Here is a 27,997-nt window from a genome sequence, read left to right as displayed (position 1 = left end):
TGATGATGAATAGAATAGTGATGAAGATACGATGCTTCTTTGGCTAATTTTGAGTGGTAGTGATGGAGTTTATGGTGGTGGTGATAGAGTTTATGGTGGTGGAAGATGGTAGTTGTGGTGGTAGTGATGGAGTAGTAAGGGGAAACTAGATAATCCAGTCCAATCCCGTGTAACAAACACCACCTTAGTGTGTAGAGGAGAAAAATATGGCTAAAGGAGAAGAGAGGAGCAGCTGCTCTCTTTGTTGTCCATGAGAAACATGAAAATGAAGAGTGTTGGAGTGGTTTTGCCTCACCAAAGTCAAGGTGACAAGCATGAGAGAGAAAGTGTGCAAGGGATGCCTATTATCCACAAGATAATATGATGGATTAATCTTGCCATAATCTTGTAGGATTCTTCTAGGGATCTCCATGATAATTTCAGCATCATAGACCTTCCAAAAATGCACAAGAAATCTGTCCAAACTGCCATGTTTTGACTTTGTTTTCTGCTTCTGAAGCTTCCTTCAATTGAATCTCCACCGAGACTTCGGAATTGGCCTTCAACTTCTTCATACCAAATGTTCCTTGATAAGTGTAGATCATTCTGGTAAAATTTCAGAACTTAGTTCACTGTGGTTTGGCTGGAAATGCAGCCGGAATCCGTACAGGTCCTGCTTTGCCTTTTTCATCTTTTAGTCAAAAACTTGGACCGATATTTTGAAGGTCTTCCACTCCGAACTAGCTCTTGCACTATTCATAAGAAATGATCCGTAGGATGTCTATAATGGATTTGGAAAGTTTCAACTCATTTGGAGTTCTTTTGATTAGGCTGCCATCCTCCTTTCTTGTCTAGCTCGCTTTCTCCTAGCCAGAGTGGAAAATGTGCTAAGGTTGACTTTTTAGTGCATTTCCATGCTTCTCCATCATTTCCTAGGATGATAAGGAAAGCATAATAAATATATATAAATAAACACAAAGGTTAAGCAAACGTACAAGATTAGGGGAATAATGAAATTGGATTAGTCAACATTAAATTGAACTTTAGAACAAGTAATTTTCATGTTTTAGGGCACAAATATGTATATGAATTATGATCCAACATCATTCATCAACGGAGCGTAGTTCGATATCATCAGACTCAACAAACTCATGCTTTATGAAATGCGCGAATACATCAAAAATAGTGATGGAGTTTCTATCCCACGTCTCATGTATACTAGTGTAATTTTTAGAAAGCTCTATATTCTTAGGAATAGGTTCTGAAGTTGAGGCGTCCCTCAACAATAACCTTAATTTGGAACATTCTCATGAGACGGATTTTGAGTGTCGATGATCAAAGGATTGAATTGTGCCAAAGTATCATTCGAACCGACGGGCCTCCCATGCATCATACCTGGGGTCATGGCCTGTGAAGCCAGAGTGCCACTCTCTATGGAGTTTGTGCCATGCCTACCTCCATGTAGGGTGGCGCTACGTCCTCTTGTAGGGACGCCCATCCTTGCAGGCATATTTGTAGCAAATATGTGTGATTTCGTCACTTTAGCGGAGATTGAGATGAGACATAGTAGGGACAGACCACAACAATTTTTGTCGTGCTTGCTGAACATCTGTTCTCTTATCTCCCCCTAACGACGGGAAGACTGTCTCATCAAAGTGACAATCTGCAAGACATGCGGTAAAGAGATCGCCTAGCAAGGGAATTAAGTGGCGGACGATTATTGGAGTCTCATAGCCACCGTATTTCTCATTCGTCTATGAGAACCCATCATGGTACGCTGCGGTGGCGCAATTGGCACATAAATGGCACACTCAAATATGCGTAAGTACAAGATACTTGTTCCCAGTCACTGGCTGTAACGCAGAGATTGATTGAGTAGCGGTGGGTTGTAGACGAATTAGCATAGTTGCATCAGATATTGCATCACCCCAAGCGGATATAGGGAGATTGGTGCGCATTGCCAATGTCCAGGCTACCATCATAGTCGTTTTCGTGAGACCATTTGGGTGTGTACATGGGAATATGATGTCCAACATCAGTCCCAATGCAATAATCATCGAAAGTCTTCGATGTAAACTCTCTAGCATTGTCAAGTCGAATTGATTGAATGGGATGATCCAAAGAGTGAGCCCGTCGCCATATAATCTGTGCTAGGAGTGTAGTATAAGCAGCATTACAAGTGGACAATGTCACAACACGTGACCAGCGTGTTTGCGCGTCAACCAACATCATGAAATATTTAAACGTCCGCAAGTTGGTTGAATCAGTCTACAGAATCCCCTCGGATCCTATGTAAGAACATAATGAGTATTCTTGTATCCTTTGCTTAGGACGGTCTCGGTCCTAATTTCCATAAGGAATAGGCTTTGCAGAACGAGCGAGGGGCCTTAGAAACAACCAATGAGTATTTTGGTTGGGCCTGAGCGTCTTAAACGCTGTTGGAAGCAAAGTTGGTGATTGCAGCATCACCTGGGGTGCCATCATCATGATGGACGCCATCCATGGTGTCATGGATATGGACTGCGCCAGCCCTAGGCTAGCGGTGGAAGGCGGCCCCAGAGGTAGCGGCGGCAGTCACACTTTGTCCAGGAATTAACCTTTGATTCTTGCTTCGTTTCGCTCGAAAGAATGGATGTCCGTGTGAAGTCTTTAGTAGATGGATCATCATATCATGACTAAGATGACCTATCCTATTGTGACAAAGCCAATATGTGTCTAAATCCAAGCGATCTTCTCTCATAACTGTATTGGATTTAATAGCTCGAATAATGGTGACATAAAGTCCACTAGAGAGACACATAAGTTTCTCTAATATGCGCCTTTTTTTGCAGTCATTAGAGGAACTGCAAAGAAACTCTTTTTCGCTCTTTATATGCGTTTCCGCATGGAATCCGTTGGCTCGGATAGCTCAATAGAGTTCGATTTGTCCTAGTAGCGTAGAGAGTTTCTGTGACAGTAATCATGGTGCCATTTAGCAAGAGGAATTTGGGCCATTCCATGTCCTTGAACTAATCCTGATGGCCCAGCCATCGTAGTCACAGAGGAATGTGCTTAGAATTAAAATGGAGTCATAATGAAAAGAACTCGAAATTTTATTCATAAGCCAACGATGTACATCATTGTTTCTTAACCATAAAAAAAATCTAATCCGAAACTAGCGATTGCAAAACAAAGGTAGTCGTTTGACTTCTTTCGGTAACTCCAAAATAAATATGACCAGGTAAGTAGAGAGATGTCAGTGGAGCAAAGCTCGCTTAAGTACCACTTATCTCAAAACCTTCTTAGACATCATACTCACTTTGGATGAGCCTAGTTGAAGAAAAACTAAACCAATGGCATTTAGTACAAAAGCATATGACAATTGCCTATTACATCTCTTGGAAAAATAAAAACTTATTCAAAAATGCCAGTCTCTTGATCTTGGCCTGATTTGAAGTCTTCAACCCTTAGTTTGAGATCTTCTTGATCTTCTTGTTCCACATAGTGAGCTTCTCTTGCTTCACAATACACTTTGTAGGCGGTGACAATACTCTCACGAGCTCTACAAATGTGTGCCCAATGACCAGATGCTCTACATCGAGAACATACATCTATGTGCTCAGATTCCCTTGACTCCCTTGATTGAGGTTCTTTGTCAGCGTCATAAGGATGGCTCTTAGTGTTGGTGGCGCCACCAACATGGCTAGAGGCATTGCCTCCCTCTCTCTTTCCACGTTGACTATAATTAGACTCCGGAATAGGCTCTGTTCCCACGGGTCTTGAATTATAGTTCTTTACAAGGATGTTGTCATGCTTTTCAGCGACATTCATGGCTCCAATTAGCTCATGAAACCTTGTGATTCGTCCTGCAGTAACATCGATTCGATTGCTTTTAGCAACCATCAAAGCAGAGACGGGGAATGTAGAGAGAGTCATCTCAATTGTCATCGCATCTGTGATATCTTTTCCACATAATTCCATTAAGGATTTAATGAGAAGTGCTTCCGAGTTGTAGTCAAGATTTGACCTGAAATCACAGAAGCGGAGATTATGTCATCTCACTTCTAAGTCAGGAAGCAGGGAGTCAAGAAAGTTGCCAAAGCTTTCTTCGAGTGAGACCCACAACCTTCTGGGGTCTTCTTCATTCAGATACTCGTACTGGAGCGAATCATCCATATGACGAGTCACTAGGATGACGGCTTTCACCTTATTTACCTCCAAAGCTACTTTATTTGCTTCCAAAGCTTAAGCTTGCTCAATAGTTAGCACGTCCTAGCTAGGCTCAAGAATCGTTTCCAGGACTCCTTGGGCCTTGAGATGCTGGCGGACATCATGAACTCACTTGTGATATCTAGAGCCAGTTGTTCCCAATGGAGCAAAGTCAGTTTGTTCAGGTTACTCATCCTAAAAGAGAACAAGAAAAAGTGTTAGTTTTAGAGCGAAAAAAGCTATCACGAAAACAATAGAAATTTCTAAGCTTAATCGCCCCTAAGAAATTTAGTTCCAAGAAATCTTGGATTAGATCGAAACAATGATGTGTGTGGTAGATCGTATATTCTCTACAAACTCTAAGTTTGGAGATCTCAACAAGCTCCAAGCTTGGAGATAGCACGAACCCCCACAGTTCATCTTAAGTCTCCCCACAAAAGAAGCAGTGGAGGGTAGAAGAAGGGAGGTTAAAAGTCCCTGAGAAAAGAAAAGAATTAAAAGTACTTGAAAGTGGGAACTTTTAGAAAAAAATTCCTCAAAATAGGGTCGCCGGAAAAGTCGTCGGAATCTGGCCCGAAAAAGTTGCTGGAGGTCGGCGCTAGTTGGCTGAGGTTACTGATGCGCGCTGAGGCTACTTGCGTGTGTTGGGTGTTGTGCGCCTTTGGGTGCATGCGTGTTGTGTGCCTGCGCGTGCGTGTAGAAGATGCTAGCGAGGCTAGCGTGCAGGCAGAGAACGAGGCTAATGCTCGCAGAAGGAAGAGAGGCTAGCGGTGTACTGGGCGAGGCTATGTACTGCCGGCAGGTGTGGGCGAAGTGCTGGGGAGCTGAGGGGATAGAAGCTAGCAAGGCTAGCTGACGGTGCAGGGGCGCGCAGGCTGTGCGAGGCTTAGAGCTGGGCAGAGGCGAGGCCTGGCGAGGCTGACGTGGCAGAAGAAAGGCGCTAGCGAGGCTAACACTGGCGCAGGGGTGCGCTATGCTGGGCGGCAGGAAAGGCGAAACGAGGCTAACCAATCTGAAGCGAGGCTAATCCGGCCGATTCGGTGATTTTTCGGTCGATTTTGGTGGTACCGCCGCAGGTTTTGGACTCCTGGGATCGAGGACTTCAAGTTGTGCGGCAGTGAAAGTTAGGGTTTGAAGGTTACGAAATTAGGTTTTAGGGTTAGGGCTAACGTGTTTTAGGAAATCAGAAATTGGGAGAGAATGTACTATGCTTTCATTAATAATAGGGGTCTTTTATATAAAGGATTACAACCAAAGAATATGAGTCTTACATGGAAACTGAATCATACAATGAATATGATATCTTTGAGGATATCTGTAAGACTAACCCTATTACACTTGGACAAGTCACTAGAGTTTGAGCCAGACACATAAATCAGATGTCCTTAAACAATTTCATAATTTTTGGTTGAGTTTAGGTATAGTTTTTAATTTCATCTTTGTCTAGTGTCTATTTCAAGTTTTTAGAGTCTGTTTTGCAATTGTTGAGCCACAATCCTCTGCGAGAGACACCCTCTTTCCTATACTACCATCGATAACCATTGAGATTGCAGGGATTTATTTATATGCCTATTTTAGGTGTATTAATCCCACCAATACGGAGCAGTGTTCTTAAGCTTTCGAGACACCATCTTAACTTGCTTATTCGATCTCTAGAACCTCCATAATTGTGAAGAACCTATCCACCTTAACCTCACAATCTAAAAATTCCTCCATGCTCACTTGACCGGAAAAGTAAGGAAGATCCGCCTTGATTATGAAATCCTTGGAATCATAATCAACATCACCTCCACCACCATGTGGAGCCTTAGCACGTTGTCCTTCCCCGCCTTTGTTGATGTTGTTGTTGTTATTCCTTTCTTCCAACAACCCATGAAATTCTGCCATTTGAGCGTTCATGGCAGCGGTCAACTGATCAATCATCTGAGCAGTAAGGGCATCCAAATCTGCTCTTGTAACTCGAGCACGTTCATCACCCATTGCTGCAAAGGTAAATAAAAGAGACAGGGAAGACCCGCTCTGATACCACCCGACGCGGTCAGAAGTAACCTGGGTTTACAAGCAATAAACCCTAAAAATATAAATCTAGAGTCCACCAGAGAATTTGAGAAAAACTCTCATTTTATTTAAATTTGATATGATAAAACTTATTCTAATACAAAGCATGATGATGCTTATATAGGCAACCAAAACCTAAAATCATAATCTAACAAGAAATCCTAAAGAATCCAAATTTAAAAGGAAACTAAGAACCTAAAAATAAAAGAATCCTAAAACAAATGTAAAACTTGCCTAAAAATATTAAATCCCGAATCGGGTAATTAAGACGACATATTTTGGCTTAAATCTGTTAGGGCTTACTAAAGTGAGTCTTGTAGATCTCGTCGTTTTCATTCAAGAAAGGTATCATGCGTCTCAAACGAACATTCTGGCAAAAAATTACTCCAATCTGATTCACAATCCAGAACCTGACTTTTCGCACGAGCAACTCGAAAAGTCCAAAACCAAATCTTCCTGAATATACTAGCAGCTACTAACCTCATTACGCATGAGTTATCTATTTTTCAGTCATTCTTCTTGATTCTATGCTGCTTCTTTACTTTTATGGTTTTTCGGCTAAACCAGGCCCATTCTCGTTTTACATCACAAAGCCTTTTAAAAAAAAAAAACCATTTATTTAATTTATTGAGGTGTGTCTTTAGATACACACACCCACTTCAATATATATACACATTTCCAATATTTTTGAAATTTTCCAACCCTGCTTAACTTATAAACTTGAGTTCCGAGCAGCTAGTTGACACAAGAAAGTAACGTTGGCATTCTCATCATTGCAATAGAGACAAGGATGCTGCTCAATGCCTTGTTCTTTAAGAACTACTCTAGCCAGCATCACGACCTCTCTATTGCTTAGCGGAGGCTCATGCTTCCTTAAAACCATTTCAATAGCATTGCTGAATGCTCCACATGCCTTTCCACCGGTCATAACCGGGGTCATCATGTCAGCCGATGTCTCATCGGCTTGACACCCACTCAGAAGAATTCCCTCATCATCCGGCTTCAACGACTCAAAGAAGTTGAGTTCGAGTAGAGGTAAGCGAAACTTGAGGCTGGCGTCGGCTGCAAATAACTCTAACAAGTGGGTTGCGATATCAGATGTGCTTATGCCAGTTAATGAGGTGAGGTGCTCCAATATGGACTCAAAAGGAATTGCCTTGGTCTTGCTATAGGAAGCGGATAATGTGCCACTAATTTCAGTTGTGACATGAGAAGGTCCAATCTGCTCTTTCTCTTTGTCAATGAGACCCCCACTGTGGCATGAGTCCGACAGAATTGTAAAGCTTGCTCCCTTTGGTAAGCGGTTTACTAATTGTCTGAAATCCACATCTACACAAAGAAGTTACCAATTAAATTAAAAATGTTAACTTGGTAACAAGAATAAGGGCTAGTTTGGAATTGTTGTGATTTTTTTAAAAAAATTGCTGCTGTTGTGTTGTGAGAATAATCAGCTGTGAATTAAAATAGTTTCGTGTTTGGTAAATAATATTTTTAAAAGTGCTGTCAGTACATAAAACAACTGCAGAGTAGCAGCTTCTAAAAGCAACCTCTAGGCTGCTTCTAAAATCTGCTGCTAGTGACTTATAACTTTAAATTAAAGCTGCTTTTTATTTATTTACCAAACGCAATAAAATCTAAAATTTTGAACAAAAGCTAATTTTTTTTTAAAAGCGAAGCAATCCCAAACGGGATCTAAATTGATTAAACACACACCCACCAGTGATGAGATTGAAATCACAAGGCACAATTGCCTCATCCTGCCTGAAGGGTCTGCCTGGTTTCAATGATGGAATCCTTGTTCCATGCCCACTGTAGTGAAAGTAGAGCACATCCCCTGCTTCAGCCTGGTCAACCATTGCATCAAGTGCCTTCTTAATGTTTGCACCTGTGGGCAACACTGATGCAGATCCATCATCAGTCAATAGCTCAATGCAGTTCAGATTGAACCCAAACCGATTCACCAGCGTGTCGCGCATGGTGAGTACATCATTTATGCAACCATGGAGCTCGTTTTGGGTGTTCGGGTAATTGCAGCCCACCAAAACAGCCAACCTCTTGTTTTCCTTCTCCATAATTTGCAAGCAATCTGAATGTGGAAAGGCCAAGTGTTTCAGAATTTTTTCAGTTTACAAGTATGAATGGATTGTGTCATTTGCCAGAGGCAAGTTGTGGCTTTATAGTTCCTTGAGTAGTGTCTGTTATATAACTTCGCTTGCAATTTGATTCAAGTTATGCTTTGAATTGTCTTTCAAGCGTGGGAAGGTTACGTTCCTCATTTTTTGGGTTATATAATTGCATACACAACCAACCAAAACTATCGTACATTTCAATTGCTAAAGATTGCACGCAAAAGTATGTTAATCTCATTTCAAGTTGCTTTCCTTCAAGTTGTTTCTAGGCAGCAACACCTACTAAATGAGCAATCAAGCACAACAAACTAGGCCTTTTCGTCCATTGATCTCTATCGTCTTCACCAACCACGCAGGTCGACCAGTGATCGAGGTATATTTTATACCAAGCAATTAATAGCAGTTACATTCCATGACATCGATCAACTCGGTTTCTGGATTGAAGAAATTGGATCAGTACTTTGGTTACTCACAGTTACATCTCTGGGTATGTTCAGGCAATCAGGCTTCGAAGGATATGATCTCAGTGTGCATGCAGCTCTGTCCAAGCCTCCATCATCTGAATTTGTAAATGCATGTATCCTAGTGGTACAATTAGTCCCATAGCAGCTGATCTTCTTCGATTTCTGGAGAAGGCTAGCTGTGGTATCGAGCAATTACAGCACTTCCTGCAGGTCTGTGATTCTAATGCCTCTGCTGCTGAAGAAGTTCGAGGATAATGATGATGTGGATCGATCAATTTGATGAAGTGACCAAAGAGGAGAAGATTGTAGGCAGCTGAGAAAGTAATGACCAGTAACTTCTGGTGGGTGTGAAGCCATGGGATGATGAAACTGACATGAGAAAGCTTGAGGAAGAAGAAAGGAGTACTGGCTGGGGAGCATCCAAACTAGTACATTTGTATGGGATAAAGAAATTGACCTCGTCTTACATACGGTTGAACCTATGAATGAGTACCTGTTGGGAGCAGCCAAACTAGAACTCGTTACAGTACTGAATCGAACTATAAATGAGTATAGTCCAGAGCTGTAACATTGTGACATTCAAGTCTTCAACAACAGATATTTGACGCACTGGAGAACATCTTTAAAATGTATTGCTATTGACTGCTTTTTTATCTCAATTTTAAATGAATAAATCAGTCAGAGGCTCAGAGCTCCTACGTTTGGTATGGTTTGATTTTATTTCATTCATACTCTCTTGGTTTGGCTAAATAAAGAAAAATATTGTTTTAACAAAGACAACAGACTATGAATTGCAAACCCGGTGGCTGGTTTACTGAGTACTAATTACACAAAAAAAAAATAATTAGGTTTCAAAAGCTGTAAAGTGGTAACCTAATTCAATGGGATAGATGGGAGAAAATTGCTACCCTAGTTAGGACGGGGACAAATTGGTACCCAAATTCAACAAGCATTTAGGCCCGTGAATATATCTCCTCTTTCTTTTCTCTTCTTCTTCTTTTAGGTAAAACCCCACCACTTCTCATTGACATCCTAACGAGAAAAAGCTCTCATTTGTGGTCACCCACTATGAGATTTAACTTTTAAGGATTATTTTAAGAGTCTTTCTAAATATACCCAGTAAAAATCTAAGTGTATCAAGCTAATTATTTATATTCAATAATATCTAATTAAACACAGATAAATTTTCTAAAATACCCTCATCTTACGAAACAATGCCACACAAAACAAACCCAGCAACTTCTTAATTACCCCCTTTCTCTTCTCATAATATTAGGTAGGAATGGGTAAATTTACCTAGAGTGGTGGGGTTTAACATTCTAGGTTTCGAGATTCATGTTCCGGTAGGAATGGGTAATTGGGAGCAAATCTAGAGTGGCAATTAAAGGGAACATAATATTATTAAAGGGAAGAGAAATTCTTCAAGAGTTGAGAAAGGTGCGAATCATCTTCACAACTTTCACTCTTTTTCAGTAAGCAGAAGTCTCAATGGAATCAATTTGTTGTCTCTAACCCCAAAATCAAGAAGTAATATTCATTGAATAATGGATTCCACTAGCGGATTGAGGCAAGAAGAAACTAATTAAGACTTCTCTCCCATAAATCATTCCTTTGTGACGTTGCTGCTGGGTATAGAATAGAAAATTCCAATATTTACTGGGTGTTTAACGATGGAGACATAAATGAAAAAAATTAATTGAGTTTATTATATATTTTTAGTTTAAATTAATTGCTGGGTATACTTAGATTTTTGCTGGGTACATTTAGAAATACCTTATTTTAATGTCAATCTTTGATGTTAAATTTATGGGTGATTGATCAAAAAATCTTTGGCACCGGTGACCATACGAACATTATTGTTAGAAGAATTATCATAATAGATTTATATATATAAGTATAACCAACACTAGGGGGAAAAAAACTGCACATTCAACCATATGTTCAAGTAAATCCAGAATATGTGTCTGACCCAAACTCGAGGTTACTTGCTCTAGTTGAAATAGGGTTTATATTAGAGATATTCTCGGAGAATCTTAGGAGATATCCAATCAATGTACAATTATGTTTCCATGTACACTCTATCTCTATGTTTGTAATCCTCTATATAAAGAGGCCCCTATTATCAATGAAAGCACGATTCAATTCTCTTCCAATTCAGTTTTCCTTAAACACGTTATCAGCACGAAGCCCTAACCCTGATTCAAGAAGCTAAAAACCATGAATCCGAATACAAAACCTTGAAGCCTTTTCTGCCTCCACCTCACACCTTAAAGCACTCGATCCCAGGAGTCCAGAACCGGCGGCGCCACCCCAAGAACCGGCCGGAAACCTACCGAACCGGCCACCAGAAGCTCGATACAACCCGCAGCAAATATTCTACCGGTTCACCATATTCCGGACATCCAATTTCAACCAAATTTTGTCAGAAGACACCTATCAATATGAGGATTCAGGAATCGGAAGAAAAATCACAAAAACCGGCCTAAAAGTAAGTGAACCGGCCGACTGAACCTTCTGCAGAAAACCGGTAGAAAAGAGAAGAAAAGAAAAGAAAAAAAAAAAAGGGAGGACAAAGCCCAGAAGCCCAAGAAGCCTAGAAGCCCAAGACCAACCCTAAGCCCACTGACGCAGACCCACAGCCCCACAGCCACGTCAGCAGAACAGTCAGCCGCCACGTCAGCATCCTGGGACCCACTGACACGTCAGCATCTGAGGGACCCACTGCCATGTCATCATTGGACCCCACAGCCACGTCAGTTGGTCAGTTCCTGGTCAACGCCGGCTTCGGTCAACGACCGCCGGCCAGTTTTCCGGTGACTTTTTCCGGCCAAATTTTCCGGCGACATATTTCAAGGTATTTTTTTTCTAAAGGTTCCCTTTTTTTTAGAGTTTTTACATTCAATTTCTCTTCTTTTTCGGGGACTTGCAACATCTCTTCTTCTACCCCCCTTTCTTCATCATAGGGGAGACCAAATTAAGCTGAACTATGGGGGTTCGTGCTCACTCCAAGCTTGGAGCTTGTAGAGTCCTCCAAACTTAGAGTTTGTTGAGATAAAACGATCGACCGCAAACATCATTGTTTCGATCTAATCCAACCCCTCTTGGAAATTCCTAATTTCTTGGAAGCGACTACGCTCAGAAATTTTATTTGTTTTCGTGGTAGCCTTTTTCCCTTCGAAACTAACCCTAATTTCTTGTTCTCTTTCAGGATGAGTAACCTGAACAAATTAGACTTTGCTCCATTGGGAACAACTGGCTCTGAATATTACAGGTGGGTTCGTGATGTTCGCCAGCATCTCAAGGCCAATGGAATCCTAGATACGATTCTCGACCCTAGCCAGGACGTGCTAACTGTTGAGCAAGCTCAAGCTTTGGAAGCAAATAGAGCAGCCTTAGAGGCAAATAAGGCGAAAGTCATCATCCTAATGACTCGTCATATGGATGATTCGCTCCAGTACAAGTGTATGAATGAAGAAGACCCCAGAAGGCTGTGGGTCTCACTCGAAGAAAGATTTGGCAACGTCCGTGACTCCTTGCTTCCTGACCAAGAAGTGAGATGGCATAGCCTCTGCTTCTGTGATTTCAAGTTAGTTCTTGACTACAACTTGGAAGCACTTCGCATTAAATCCTTAATGGAATTCTGTGGTAAAGAGATCACATATGCGATGTTGATTGAGAAGACTCTCTCTACATTCCCCGTCTCTGCATTGATGGTTGCTAAGAACTATCGAATCAATGTTACTGCAGGACGGATCACAAGGTTTCATGAGCTTATTGGAGCTATAAATGTCGCTGAAAAGCATGACAACATCCTTGTGAAGAACTATAATTCGAGATCCATGGAAACAGAGCACATTCCGGAATCTAATTATAGATGCGCCTTTAAGAGAGGGAGCCAAGAGCGAAACCCTAATCTTAGGGATACTTCTGGACGTTCTGGTCCATATAATCGCTCTACATGGGAAGGTGATCGCCAAAATAGGCTAACACGGAACCAAAGAGGTAAACGTGGAAAGAGAGAGGGAGGCAACGCCTCTGGCCATGTTGGTGGCGCCACCGACACTAAGAGCCATCTAAATGACGCTTTCAAAACGCCTCAATCAATGTAGTCTGAGCAAAGAGATGTATGTTCTTGATGTGGAGTATATGGTCATTGGGCACACATTTGTAGAGCTCGTGAAGAAATTGTCACCGCCTACAGAGCATATTGTGAAGCAAGAGAAGCTCACGATGTGGAACAAGAAGATCAAGAAGATGATCTAGAGTGAAGGGTTGAAGACTACGAATCTGGCTGGGATCAATAGATCGCCAATTCTGTTTAAGTCTTTATTTTTCCGAGAGATGTAATAGGCAATTGCCATATAGTTTTGTAGTAAATGCCAATGGTTTAGTTTTTCTTCAAAGTAGGCTCACCCAAAGTAAGTGTGATGTCTAGGAAGGTTATGAGATTAGTGGTACTTAAGCGAGTCTTGCTCCACCGACATCTCTCTACTCACCTGGTCACATTTATTTTGGAATTTCCGAAAGAAGTTAGACGACTACCATTGTTTTGCATTAGCTAGCATTTTGGATTAGATTTTCTTTGGTCAAAGAGACAATGATGTAACTCCGTTGGCTTATGAATAAAATTTTGAGTTTTTTTCATTATGACTCAATTTTGATTCTGAGCATATGACTTTGTGACTACGATGGCTGGGCCATCGGTATTAATTCAAGGACATGGAATCGCCCAAGTTCCACTTGCCAAATGGCACCTTGATTACTATCACAGAAACCCTCTACGCTCTTAGGGTAAATTACGCCCTATGAATAGCCAACGGATTCCATGCGAAAATTCATGTAGAGAACGGAAATGAGTTCCTTTGCAATACCTCTAATGATTGCGAACAAAGACGCATCTTAGAGAAGTTTATGTGTCTCTCTAATGGACTCTATGTCACTATTCGAGCTATTAATCCAATAAAAATTATGAGAGAAGATCTCTTGGATTTAGACACATATTGGCTTTGTCATGACATGATAGATCATCCTAGTCATGATATGATGATCCGTCTACAAAAGACTTCACACGGACATCCATTCTCTCGAGCGAAATGAAGCATGAATCAAAGGTTGATTCTTGGACTAAGTGTGACCACCGCCGCTGCCTCTAGCACCGCCGCAGTCCACCACCAGCCTAGGGCTGGCACAGTCCCTATCCATGACTCCATGGATGGCGTCCATCATGGTGATGGCCCCCCAGGTGATGCTGCAATCACCAACTTGCTTCAAACAACGTTTCAGACGCTCAGGCCCAACCAAAATCCTCATTGGTTGCTTCTAAAGCCTCTCGCTAGTTTTACAAAGCCCGTTCCTTAGGGAAATTAAGACTGAGACTGTCCTATGCAAAGGATATAGAAATACTCATTATGTTCTTACATAGAATCCGTGGGGATTCTGTGGACTAGTTCAACCAACTTGCGGACGTTTAAATATCTCATGATGTTGGTTGACACGCAAACGCGCTAGTCACGAGTTGTGCCATTGTCTACTTGTAATGCTACTTATGCTACACTCCTAGCACATATCGTACAACAACGGGCTCACTCCCCGAATCATCCTATTCAGTCAATTTGATTTGACTATGCTAGTGAGTTTACATCGAAGACATTCGATGGTTATTGCATTGGGACTGATGTTGGACATCATATTCCCATGAGCACATCCAAATGGTCTCGCGGAAACGACTACGATAGTAGTCCGGACATTGGTAATGCGCACCAATCTCCTAATATCTGCTTGGGGTGATGCAATATCGCATGCAGCTATGCTAATTCGTCTCCGACCCACCGCCACTCAATCTACCTCTGCGTTACAGCTAGTGACTGGGTACAAGTATCGTACTTACGCATATTTGAGTGTGCTATTTATGTGCCAATTGCGTCGCCACAATGCTCTATGATGGGTCATCACAGACGAATGGGCAACTACGTTGGATTTGAGACTCCAACAATCGTCCACCACTTCAAGCCCTTGTTAGGCGATCTCCTTACCGCTAGATTTGCGGATGTCACTTTGATGAGACAGTCTTCCCATCGTTAGGGGGAGATAAGAACACAGATGTTCAGTAGAAACGACAGGAATTGTCGTGGTCTATCCCCACTATGTCTCATCTTGATCCCTACTAAAGTGACGAGATCACACAAATATGCTGCAAACATGCCTGCAAGGAAGGACGTCCCTACGAGAAGACGTAGCGCCACCCTACACAGAGGTAGGCATGGCGCCAACGCCAAAGAGAGTAGCACTCTAGCGTTATAGGCCATGGCCCCAGCTAGGATGCGTGGGAGGCCCGTGGGTTCGAAGGATACTTTGGCACATTCCAATCCTTTGATTATCGACACACAAAATCCATCTCATGAGTATCTTCCGGGTTATGGTTATCGTTGGGGGACGCCTCAACGTCAGAACCTATTCCTAAGAATATAGAGCTCTATGAAACTTACACTAGTGTACATGAGACGTGGGATATAAACTCCATCATAATTGATGATGTAGTTGCGCATGAGTTTGTTGAGTCAAATGATATCAAACCATGCTCCGTTGATGAATGAATGCCAACGTAGAGAGATTTGGCCTAAATGGAAAGATGTGATCCAGGTTAAGTGGATTCTCTAACGAAGAGGAAGGTTTTTGAGCCAATGATGCCAACACCTCCTAATATAAAACCTATTGACTAATGGGTCTTCGTTAGAAAGCGTGATGAGAAAAAGATATGGCAATCTCGCCTTATGGCGCAAGGCTTCTCACAAAACGCCATGGAATTGACTACGATGAGACATATTATCTCGTAATGGATGTTACTGCACTCCACTACCCTGTCAGTTTGGTAGTTTCCGAATAACTGATCATGCAGCTTCCAAATGTGGTCACTGTGTATCTCTATAGGGATCTAGATATGGAATGTACATGAAGGTTCATGGTGAACTTCATTTACCCAAGTCAAGTGGCTCTAGACCACGGAGCACGTTTACAATAAGATTGAAACGCTCACTAAAGTGACTACTTGATTGGGAAGGGATATGCCCACGCGTTTCTATAACAAGTTTTGGATTCTATCGCGGTTCATGTTAGACATGATCTTCATTAGAAGCCCTTAAAGAGTTAAAGGAAACCGCTGAACACTTGAAATCCGAGTTTGAAATGAAGGATTTTGGGAGAACACGATTATGTCTCGGTTTGGAACTTGAGCATTGTGTTGATAGATGCTTAGGCATTTTGACAAGGTCAAGCCTTTAAGCACCCCCATGATCATCCGTAGTCTTGATCTTGAAAAGGATCCTCTTCGTTCGAAGGATGATGACGAAGATGCGTTAGGGGCAGAAATGTCGTAGTTAAGTACAATAGGCGCATTATTGTACTTAGCTCAATGCACAAGACTGGACATCTCATTAGCCATGAACTTGTTAGCTAAGGTATAGCTCTGCGCCAACTCAACGCCATTGGATTGGTGTAAAAGATATATTTCGATACTTGAGATGTATGATTGATATGGGCTTGTTCTATCCCTACAGAGAGACGATGGATTCAGACCCATCATACACTAGGAACGCCGCCAACATTGGCCTGCGTCCACTATCCCCACCCCAAACGATAAGCGTTTTGGAAGGTTTTGCTGATATTGGGTATCTCTCTGACCCACACAAAGGTCATTCCCAAATTGGTTAAGTGTTCACATGGGTAAAGACCATGATATCTTGGAGGTCTACATAATAGACCCTAGTCGCTATATCTTAGAACCATGCAGAGATTATTACTCTTCACGAAGTAGTTCGTGAATGTTTATGGATCAGATCCATAATTACGCATGTTCGAACAATTGTGGTTTGAAGTCTACCACAGATGAGCCTACGAGCATTTACGATAATGCTGCTTATTTTGAATAAGTGAAGCAAGGCTACATCAAAAGCGACAACACCAAGGATAATCAGCAACAACAACACTCTCCTCAAGATCAAAGTGAACTAGGTTCAATCTGAGGACAGTGCGGCAGGCTTGCTCACTAAGTCATTGCCTAAATTCCACTTTCGGGAAACATGTTGGTAGCATCGTTGTTATCTTCTAGAATCATTTTGAAATATCTTTAAATCCACCCTTTTGTTAATCGTCTTTTAGAGGATTGACCCATAAATAACAAATCTTTTTATCATGCGGGTTTTGAGCCGTGTTTGAATTGTCAGCCAAAACCCATCTTCCACCCATGGCAAAGAGCCCTCTATGCTTGAGACTTGGGGCAACGACCAGGGCACCAAAGACCAAACTTAGCTAGGTTGCGACGCAAACAGCTCTGGGCTCCAGCATGCAAGGCAAAAGAAGCACTCAATTAAAAACCAATTCTTCCAAAATGTAATCCAATTCTAAAACCTTGTATAATATCATGTACAACATGGAGAGAGATCACCTTTTATATCTCATGCACGTCAAACCGTCGCCGGAGTCGCCGAAAATTACAAGGAAACCAGTGGAGCTACCTAAACTTTCGGCATTTGATTCTCTCTACACGATCGATGAACGGAAAAATCATGGCTAGTGGCCCGTCGGCAATGTCGAGGCGAACCGAATGGCACCGGTTCACTGATCGGAGGTGGTCTGAAGATTGAGCTACAGCCGGGTAGTCTTCTCACGTCGCCGGGTCGAGGAATCGGGTCTCGAGCTCTAAAGTGTTTGGGACGATCTGGATCATCCGAACCATTCAAGGGTATTTATACCCAAAACTTGGGATTAATCCGACTACCCAGATTAGGCGGTGAGTAATTTGGATGGTCTAGATTGCATCGCTTCTATTTTTTTCTTTTCCATTAAATAATTTCTATAATCCCAAATATTTAGAAAATCATAATAAATAGCTCAGGTATTCAGAAAATTCTCCCGAAATTCTCACGGATTCATCGCCTCGCGTATTTTTATTATTAGGCCTTTAAATTGAAGATTTCACCTAAAGAAAAATTCAGGAAAATATTCCCGAGCGTGTTTTTAGTAACCGAGATCATAAAATAATTTCTGACCGATCTCACCTTAGCTCGTTGAATTTTATTGGGCCTCACATAAATTTATAGAATATTGAATGAACATTATCCTGACCCAGAGACCTGATTAACGGGTGGAAACAAACTTTAAAAAGTAATGAACAATATTTTGACCCGGATACTCAATACTCAATAGGTGAACTATAGTAACCCTTACTGTACTTCCAAAACGCTAAGACTAACCTCTTCCACATCCCCTTTATTCTTCAACATCTTCCGCAACAATCCTCTTAGGCGAACTTGCCTTCACCCACTACATCCAACTCTCATCATCTTTCGCATCTTTGTTTATTAACTTCCTTCAAAAACATATCTTAGTTTGATTCAGCCCACCTCCTTTTACAATCTAGATTCCTTATATGAACAACTCATATTATTGGATAATATAAGTCCTCATTTTGGTTCTTGTGTTCAATTTTAGGTATAAAAGTTAGAATAAGAAAGCTAGGTTGTACCGCCAATGATTTCTATCGAAGAACAGAAAAGTTTGTTACATGATTGTTGCTAGCTTTCTCGTGAAAAAAAGGGCAAAGCGCACCTAGAACAACCCATTATCAACTATAAAACTACTTCCCTCGTGGAAATTGCGGTACCCGTGCCGGCGTGCCTACAGATCCAATAGAAGCTTCTATTATTCATTGGGTCAGCATATGACAACACGCCAGTCTTCCGCGGTCAATTCCTGTACACACATTTCAGTTTTTCAACGATGACGAAAAAACGAGGAATTTCCTCTTCACCGTACTGGTTAAGTTCACAGTACACATCACCATTTTTCTACCTTAAAAAGAAGGCATCAGATTCGTCGTCTTGTGTGTTTTCCACGTTATTATATTCAAGGGTACCTTATGTGTTCATATTCAATGAACTGGAAGGAGTCCCATTTTGACTAGTGACTCCCTATCTGCTTCTGTTGCAACATCAAGGAATTGAAATAGTTTAAAGAAAGTGAAAAAATAAAAAAAAAGACATATAGAGTGAGAACGTGCTCTTCTCGCTTTCTTTTCCTATTGGAAAATAAGTCTCCTGTATGACCTTCCTCCTATCTTCCATATATATATAGAGCTCACCCAACTCATGTTTCCGCAATATCTCTCCCATTTTTTCTTCTTCGGTGAGAATACCATCACTCCAATAGTGAAGATTTCATTTTTTCGAAAGACAAAAGATTCATTCTTTAGTGGCTTATTTATATTCTTTTGACTTGAACGGTTCAAGTTCCGGCGACGATTGAGTTCAGTCGGTTTTCTATATTGGGTGGCAAAGATTTTGGTTGTAGTTAACAACCCAGTTTCTGAAGTTTTGAGATTTGGAGTGAGCTGATCGGTTTTCGGGTTATTAAAAAATGGCGGCGGCATTGGCCGGAGAAGACTTAATGAGGCAGTCGAGCAGCCGGAGCAGTCGGAGCAGCTGGCGGTCGACGAGTGTCCGGGAAATGTGGAACGCGCCGGACGTGTTCCAGCGGAGCGGGCGGCAGCAGACGGTGGATGAGGAGGAGGAGCTCAAGTGGGCCGCCATCGAGCGGTTGCCGACTTATGATAGGATGAGGAGAGGCATGTTGAGGAATGTTATGAGCAACGGGAGGGTTGTAAATGAAGAAGTTGATGTTGCGAATCTTGGGGATCAAGATAAGAGGCAGTTGATGGAGAGCATACTCAAGGTTGTTGAGGATGATAATGAGAGGTTCTTGCAGAGACTCAGAGCCAGAAATGACAGGTTTGTTGTTTGCTTTTCTCTTTGTAAGGGTTACTTTTTGGATGTTGATGAAGAATGGATATGGTTCTTGAATGTTTGGGCTAACTAGTTTGTTTGGTTTGCATTCGAAAACAGAGTTGGGATTGATATTCCTAGAGTTGAAGTTAGATACGAGAACATATCTATTGAGGGAGATGCATTCGTAGGAACCAGAGCACTTCCAACGCTGTGGAATTCCACCTTAAACGCACTAGAGGTATTTTGGAAACATTTCTATTTCTTAGATAGCAAAACTTAGTTGTTAGTTTAGCCATCTGCTAGTGAATTCATAGATTTCTAATTTCGTTTCTATGCTTGTAATTAGGCTTTAATTGGATTGGTTGGACTCTCACCGTCGAAGAAAAGAGTTGTCAAGATACTTCAAGATGTGAGCGGTATTGTGAAACCATCGAGGTATGCTTATGAAGTTGCAGACACATTTAAAATCCTTTCTGCACTTGTATTAGTTTTGTATGACTTGTGTCCCTGAGCTTGGTGTTTAATTCTTAATAGGATGACACTACTTCTTGGACCTCCTGCATCCGGAAAAACAACACTGCTAAAAGCACTTGCTGGCAAACTTGATAAAGATCTAAGGGTTTGTCATCTGTCTCTTTACCTTTAATCAGATTTATTTTCCTCTGTATTAGTCCACATACATGTTTAGTTTTTCTGGTTTTCATTTGTATTGACAAGTTGGGTTAAAAAACAGGTAAATGGGAAAGTAACCTACTGTGGCCATGAATTTAAGGAATTTGTTCCTCAGAGGACCTCTGCTTACATTAGTCAGCATGATCTGCACTATGGTGAGATGACAGTTCGTGAAACATTGGACTTCTCCGGACGTTGCCTTGGAGTTGGAACCAGGTACGATATGCTGGTAGAGTTGTCTAGAAGGGAGAAAGATTCGGGTATCAAACCAGATGCTGAGATTGATGCATTCATGAAAGCCACATCCATGTCAGGCCAGGAAACTAGTTTGATCACAGATTACGTTCTCAAGGTTTGTTGGTTTGTTCATATGAGTGTTATTGATCATTGCTTTCTTATTGTACAAGACTAACAATCTTTTGTTCTTCTGGTAGATACTTGGGTTAGATATCTGTGCTGATATAATGGTGGGAGATGACATGAGGAGAGGAATATCTGGTGGACAGAAGAAACGTGTAACTACCGGTGTGTAACTCTTTTATGTCATATTGCATTGAAAGCCCATTGATGATTATGTCTTCATATATGTGTCTGAGTATTTAAGCTCCCATGCAGCTTATGCCAACTGGTGGTTTGTTGTGGGTATGTTATTATTTCTGTAAATTTAACTTGTGATGTTTGTTCTGAATGCAGGAGAAATGTTGGTTGGACCAGCGAAAGCATTTTTCATGGACGAAATATCAACGGGGCTGGACAGTTCCACGACCTTCCAGATTGTCAAATTCATGAGGCAGATGGTTCATATTATGGATGTGACAATGGTCATCTCTCTCTTGCAGCCTGCTCCTGAGACATATGACCTTTTTGATGACATTATCCTTCTTTCTGAGGGACAGATTGTCTACCAAGGCCCCCGTGAGAATGTTCTTGAATTCTTTGAGTACATGGGATTCAAATGCCCAGACAGAAAAGGTGTTGCAGATTTTTTGCAAGAAGTGACCTCAAAGAAGGACCAAGAACAGTACTGGTTTAAGAAGAACCAACCTTACAGATACGTTTCAGTACCTGATTTTGCACGAGCTTTCACCTCTTTCCATGTTGGCCAACGGCTCGTTGAAGAACTAAGAGTTCCGTATGACAAAAGAACTGCCCATCCGGCTGCCTTGGTGAAGGAAAAGTATGGAATATCCAATATGGAGCTCTTTAAGGCATGCTTTGCAAGGGAATGGCTGCTGATGAAGCGAAACTCTTTTGTGTACATCTTCAAGACTACTCAGATTACAATCATGGCTACCATTGCATTGACAGTATTCTTAAGAACCGAAATGAAAGCTGGGTCAGAAGCTGATTCAGCAAAATTTTGGGGGGCACTATTTTTCAGTCTCATCAATGTCATGTTTAATGGAATGGCGGAACTTGCAATGACAGTATTCAGGCTTCCTGTGTACTTTAAACAAAGGGATGCCTTGTTCTACCCTGGCTGGGCTTTTGGATTGCCTATTTGGCTAACCAGAATTCCAATTTCATTGATGGAATCTGCAATCTGGATCATCTTTACATACTACACCATTGGATTTGCACCTGCTGCCAGTCGGTAAGCTTTAGTTTATGTATCATATAATTCTGGGAACCTTTGTCTTGCTAAATGAATTATGAAAGATAAAACAACCTAATTATTCTTTGATCTGACATATGACTATTTTGTTCAGGTTTTTCAAGCAGTTCTTGGCTTTCTTTGGTATACATCAGATGGCACTTTCCCTTTTCCGTTTTATTGCAGCACTTGGAAGAACAGAGGTTGTTGCAAACACCATTGGTTCATTTACATTGCTAATGGTGTTCGTCCTTGGAGGTTTTATTGTTGCTAAAGGTAAGAAGTTTGTAATTGCTAGAGTAAACAACTTCATATATAAGTTATTTGATGCCAGGACTATTTACATCTTGAATAATAAGCTGTTAGATTGTTCAATATGTTTTGAAAATGCTCAAATATTTACATCTTGGTGTACAGATGACATTGAGTCATGGATGATATGGGGCTACTATGTTTCACCTATGATGTATGGCCAAAATGCCATTGCTATCAATGAATTTCTGGATAAAAGATGGAGCGCTGTAAGTTCTCTTAACTGTCAACTGAATTCTCCCTATAAATTACTAAAACAAATGCGAGCTTAACGACCTTACTAATCCCTTTACACAGCCTCTCGTCAATCAAAGTGAACCCACAGTAGGGAAGCTACTTCTCAAGCAAAGAGGCCTTTATACTGAAGAATATTGGTATTGGATTTGTATCGGAGCACTTTTTGGCTTCTCTCTTCTCTTCAATGTTCTTTTCATCGCAGCACTGACCTTCTTAAATCGTAAGTGAATAATTTTCATTTGTTCTAAGCTATTGTTTTTGTCATGGATTCAAGTGTTCATTATTTAGTTTCCTTTTAATTCAATTGCAGCTCTTGGGGATACTAAAACTCTAATTGAAACTGATGACTCGCAAAGCAATAAGAAGCGACCATCCAATCCAGAAGGTACACTAATATACTTTTTGTGAAACCTCCCTTTGATGTTTGTACTATCTCTAGTAGTTATATTTGCTATCGAATTGTATTTTTGTCTAATATAAAGTAATGAATAATGACAGGTACTGATATGCAAGTGAGAAATGGTCCAGCCAAAAAAGGAATGGTTTTGCCATTCCAGCCCTTGTCACTTGCTTTTAACCATGTGAACTACTACGTGGATATGCCTGCTGTAAGTAACTTCTACATTGCATCTTCATCTGAAATTATTATTCACAGCTCAGCTCGTATGATTCAAAATAAAAATATAAATGAAACAGTCTCTGCTCATGTGATTCAAGAACAAAAAATTCAGTTAATAGATTTGTCAAAGTGGTTTGAGTTTTGAAAAAAATTACATGAGTTAGTCTCGAAATTATAATGTAGCTCATATGGTGCCAACGGCATGTACTGGCTCTACTGTTCTTGCTAACAGTAAATTGTGTGTCTTTACCAGGAAATGAAGACTCAAGGGGTTGAAGAGACCAGACTACAACTCCTACGTGATATTAGTGGTGCATTTAGGCCAGGTGTTTTGACTGCATTGGTTGGTGTCAGTGGTGCCGGAAAGACTACCCTAATGGATGTGTTAGCTGGAAGAAAGACAGGCGGGTACATTGAAGGAAGTATTACAATCTCTGGTTACCCAAAGAATCAAGCCACATTTGCTAGGGTCAGCGGTTACTGTGAACAAAATGACATTCATTCACCATATGTTACTGTTTATGAATCTCTCCTATACTCAGCCTGGCTGCGTCTTTCTAAAGATGTCAAGAAAGGAACACGGAAGGTATGTTATATATCAACCACTTCAATTTTTAGAAATTGCAACATATAATCAACCTGCGACTATCTTTTTACCTATAAAGAAACTAATCATGTGGATAATGTGGTTGACTGATATTTTGCGTTGTTTTTAGATGTTTGTCGATGAGGTTATGGACTTGGTTGAGCTCAATCCTTTGAGGAATGCTTTAGTTGGACTTCCAGGAGTTGATGGGCTCTCAACTGAGCAAAGAAAGAGGCTCACCATTGCTGTGGAATTGGTTGCAAATCCTTCCATCATCTTTATGGATGAGCCAACCTCAGGTCTTGATGCTAGAGCAGCTGCAATTGTTATGCGTACTGTAAGAAACACAGTTGATACAGGACGAACCGTTGTTTGCACAATTCACCAACCTAGCATTGACATTTTTGAAGCTTTTGATGAGGTATGATTTGATTTCAAATATGTAAAACTATTTATTAAAATCTTAGGTGCTATTTTTTACCTTAATTCATTTTATTTTCCTTTGCAGCTTTTCTTAATGAAAAGAGGAGGACAAGTGACTTATGCTGGGCCTCTAGGTCGCCAATCTTACAAGCTTGTTGAATATTTTGAGGTAGGTTTATACTTTAACTTTTTATGCTCTATTTCCTTTCCAATATATCCAAGGAGTTTGTTTTCATGACATATAACTTTTAGAAGTATGAATGGTGTTGAAAGTAAAAACAGAGTCCTTTGTTTCAAGAAATAACCATTTGGTCACATATTGATGGTTCTGATAGTTACAAGTTTGACTAATATCTAACACATGTTGCAGGCTATTCCAGGGGTTCCCAAGATCAAAGAGGGTTACAATCCTGCTACATGGATGTTGGAGGTCAGCTCTGCTGCGGTTGAGACCCAACTAAACATCGACTTCGCAGAGATATATGCAAACTCAGAACTCTACAAGTAACTAGCCAAAAACCTTGTTCTTTTTAGTTATGTTATTGCTACCTATTTGTCTTTTGTATTTAACTTTTCTACTGTACTCCGTTTTTTTTTTTTTCACTTGTTCAGGAGAAATCAGGACCTTATCAAGGAACTAAGCACACCTCAACCAGGGACCAAGGACCTTTACTTCCCCACCCAGTACTCCCAAACCTTTTTAACTCAGTGCAAGGCTTGCTTCTGGAAACAGCACTGGTCATACTGGAGGAACTCACGGTACAACGCCATTAGGTTTTTCATGACGGTTTGCATTGGCATATTATTCGGTGTTATCTTCTGGAGCAAAGGAGACCAAATGTAAGTTTGAGGACTTTATTATGAGCTACATTTTTTTTTTATTGCTTTGTTGAATTTGTGAACCACTGGATTGATTTCTCCTTTTCCAGACATTTGTTTTTGAGTCAATGTAATTTGCTATCATTCTTAATTATGTGATGATTAATTGCATTTTATATTGTCAACAGAAACAAACAACAAGACCTGATCAATCTTTTGGGAGCTACCTATGCTGCAGTTCTTTTCCTCGGAGCTAGCAATGCCTCTGCCGTGCAATCTGTAGTGGCAGTTGAGCGAACAGTTTTCTACCGTGAAAGAGCTGCAGGAATGTACTCAGAGTTGCCTTATGCATTTGCTCAGGTAAGATATTGGAAATTAAGCTCAGTATATTTGATCTTGGTATCAAATTGAAATCGCATGGATCATCAATGTGTTTCTGGTGCTGCAGGTGGCTATTGAGACGATTTACGTTGCAATCCAAACCTTTGTGTATTCCTGTCTTTTGTATTCTATGATCGGGTACAACTGGAAGGTGGAGAAATTTTTGTACTTCTATTACTTCATCTTCATGTGCTTTACCTACTTCTCAATGTACGGGATGATGGTGGTTGCCCTAACTCCTGGCCATCAAATTGCTGCAATTGTCATGTCTTTCTTCATGAGCTTCTGGAACTTGTTCTCTGGTTTCCTCATCCCTAGACCGGTATGCCTTGCACTTTAACTTAATATACAGGAGTCATTGCATGTGTTTTACTGCATTTGTTTTGTCCCAAAAACCATCTTTTAACACTTATGCTCAATACTGCAGCTTATCCCCATCTGGTGGAGGTGGTATTACTGGGGTTCTCCAGTTGCTTGGACCATCTATGGCATCTTCGGATCTCAAGTTGGTGACTTGAAGAAGGAGATCGACTTGCCTACCGGAGGAAAACAAGCAGTGAATGTTTTCCTCAAGGAGTATTTGGGTTATGACTATGACTTCCTCATTCCTGTAGTGGTTGCTCATGTTGGTTGGGTCCTCCTCTTCTTCTTCGTCTTTGCCTATGGTATCAAGTACCTTAACTTCCAAAGGAGATAAACAACTTCATTGTGCAGAAGTGAAACTTCAGAATGTAAAATATATATAGCTAGTTGAGTCTACGACATTATAGGGCAGTCAGTCTGAACGAGAGAACAAAAAAATATATCTCTCATTTTGTGTTTCTAGCTAGTTTTGTTCTTAATCTTCTTGTATGTAATTTTGATTGTCTTCCACAAATGCATTTTCCCTTCATCTGTGTAAAATTATTTGTTCTTGAAATATACTACAATGAAAGCTTCACATTGTTTTTGATAAATGATGTCTTCACAGGCATGCAAAACTCACAATCTGAAACTGCTAACATATAGGGCAATGGTTTTACATTGCTTCAAAACCAAACAACAGAATATACAAACAAAAACATTGTACTCAACTCTGCATTTGGCATTTTCTATCGATCAATTAAGGGAAAGCACCAACTTGTACGTACCTTTAAAATTGCATAGATAGATGACCATAGCAGTGCAGAATACCGGTCCCTTCACTTGTGTGTCACAGCAACACTTGTCTCTCAATCCCATTTTCATCTTAATTTATATCACATCTTCTCTCCTTCTTTTCAAACTTCGATTACGTCACGTACAGCATGTGTTGTTTCTTCTAGTTAACATCAATATAGTAGCACCAATTTTTCGCAAAATTTTTCAACATCTCCTGCACAGACTATTCAACTCACTTTCTAGAATTTTGAACAAGTCTGTTTCGAACTTTGAAGATTTGAAAAACTTTGGCATCCCGGAACTGACCATATTCACCTGCTAACGCTTTCACAAGGTCAATAAGTGGTGACACAGTGCTATTCACGGTATTGTTAGTCTTCATTCAATAATAGAATGAAAGTTGCAAGCATTCAATCATGACTATAGACTATAGAATAAATTAGACGGGAATTAGGCTCAATCAGTTGAGTGACTTCAATAAAGCCAAATTATACTACTGAACAAACCAAAAAAAAAAAGAACAAAGCAAATGAATTTTCAAACTCACGTGTTATATTTTGGCCCCCTTTCCTGTATATGGTTGTTATACAACGGAATCTGTGTGACCCACTTGTATTATTATCACATTATACTCCCTTCTAAAACGATGAATACAGGTGGTTTAACCATTTTGCCCTTTATCTTAAGTCTCTATCATTGTTTCGCAACTGGCTCACCTTCTGTCATTTTGGCACCGGTTAGAGGAGTGATAGAGATAGAGATTTTTTGGGTCTTGTTTAGTGCTGGATTGGTTTGATGATTTTGCCCCTTATCTAGAATCTCTATCACTGTTTTGCAACTGACTCACATTCTGTCATTTTGGGCATCGATCAGAAGAGTGATAAAGAGATTGAGGTTTTCTGGGTCTTGTAGTATCAATATTCTTATTTTGTATTTGATTATCAATATTCTTATTTTGCACCGATTAGAGCATCTCTAACAATGGAGTCAAAAGTCATAGTCAATTGCAAAATTTGGCTCTCATAGTGTCATCCCTATTCATTCATATTTTGCTTCTCCAATCATCTTTAATCAAAAGTCAAAGTCATTTCATAAATTCATCACAAGCTGCTGGGACCCACCTCAATTCATGCCTCACTACATATGGCTTTCGTTCTACAATGTGTAGTCATTTTGACTCCCCCCTTTTGGCTCAAAAGCCAAAATGACTCTATCTTGGCTATTGTTGGAGATGGTAGATTTTGATTGGGGGAGCTATTTTGGCTTTTGACTCCATGGTTGGAGTTGCTCTTAGAAGAGTGATGGAGATGGAGATTTTTTGGGTCTTGTTTAGTGCAGGATGAATAGTAACAGGCCCAAGTGGTTTGACGATTTTGTCTCTTATCTCAAGTATCACTGTTTTGCAACTGACTCACATTCTGTCATTTTGGCATCAATTAGAAGAGTGATAGAGAGATAGAGGTTTTTTTGGGATCTTGTAATATCAATATTCTTATTTTGTATTACATTCTGTCATTTTGGCATCAATTAGAAGAGTGATAGAGAGATAGAGGTTTTTTTTGGATCTTGTAATATCAATATTCTTATTTTGTATTTGATTATCTTGGCAACGACAAGA

The 27,997-nt window shown here is 40.5% G+C and overlaps 2 protein-coding genes across 2 annotated transcripts; one reads left to right on the top strand and one right to left on the bottom strand.

Moving 5' to 3' along the window:
- Positions 1 to 6,611: 6,611 nt before the first annotated feature.
- Positions 6,612 to 8,350, bottom strand: LOC133733199 (metacaspase-9). The gene is made up of 2 exons (XM_062160829.1): positions 7,943 to 8,350; positions 6,612 to 7,554 (listed from the first exon to the last, which is right to left on the bottom strand). The coding sequence occupies exons 1-2, from the start codon at positions 8,295 to 8,297 to the stop codon at positions 6,938 to 6,940; spliced, it is 972 nt and encodes a 323-aa protein (XP_062016813.1). The 5' UTR covers positions 8,298 to 8,350; the 3' UTR covers positions 6,612 to 6,937.
- A 10,606-nt stretch (positions 8,351 to 18,956) lies between these two features.
- LOC133734753 (pleiotropic drug resistance protein 2-like) lies at positions 18,957 to 26,195 on the top strand. The gene is made up of 20 exons (XM_062162366.1): positions 18,957 to 19,599; positions 19,714 to 19,834; positions 19,943 to 20,031; positions 20,131 to 20,215; positions 20,330 to 20,620; positions 20,703 to 20,793; positions 20,962 to 21,862; positions 21,978 to 22,138; positions 22,280 to 22,383; positions 22,472 to 22,631; positions 22,722 to 22,796; positions 22,910 to 23,019; positions 23,284 to 23,616; positions 23,747 to 24,037; positions 24,125 to 24,208; positions 24,410 to 24,543; positions 24,652 to 24,879; positions 25,047 to 25,218; positions 25,307 to 25,561; positions 25,667 to 26,195. Exons 1-20 carry the CDS (start codon positions 19,229 to 19,231, stop codon positions 25,934 to 25,936), a joined length of 4,326 nt encoding a protein of 1,441 aa, XP_062018350.1. The 5' UTR covers positions 18,957 to 19,228; the 3' UTR covers positions 25,937 to 26,195.
- The last annotated feature ends 1,802 nt before the right edge of the window (positions 26,196 to 27,997 follow it).

This window comes from Rosa rugosa, chromosome 2 (genome assembly GCF_958449725.1).
Source record: "Rosa rugosa chromosome 2, drRosRugo1.1, whole genome shotgun sequence".
Lineage (NCBI taxonomy): Eukaryota > Viridiplantae > Streptophyta > Magnoliopsida > Rosales > Rosaceae > Rosa > Rosa rugosa.
This window is presented reverse-complemented; position numbering and strand designations above follow the sequence as displayed.

What these genes read in the sequence shown, in the direction of transcription:
- LOC133733199 (XM_062160829.1), bottom strand. Translation starts at nt 8,297, where the DNA reads ATGGAGAAGGAAAACAAGAGGTTGGCTGTTTTGGTGGGCTGCAATTAC. An exon ending in TGATTTCAATCTCATCACTG is followed by an intron (nt 7,555 to 7,942) that starts GTGGGTGTGTGT and finishes TTCTTTGTGTAG; the next exon opens with ATGTGGATTTCAGACAATTA.
- LOC133734753 (XM_062162366.1), top strand. Translation starts at nt 19,229, where the DNA reads ATGGCGGCGGCATTGGCCGGAGAAGACTTAATGAGGCAGTCGAGCAGC. An exon ending in TCACAGATTACGTTCTCAAG is followed by an intron (nt 20,621 to 20,702) that starts GTTTGTTGGTTT and finishes TTCTTCTGGTAG; the next exon opens with ATACTTGGGTTAGATATCTG. An exon ending in GAAGAAACGTGTAACTACCG is followed by an intron (nt 20,794 to 20,961) that starts GTGTGTAACTCT and finishes TTCTGAATGCAG; the next exon opens with GAGAAATGTTGGTTGGACCA.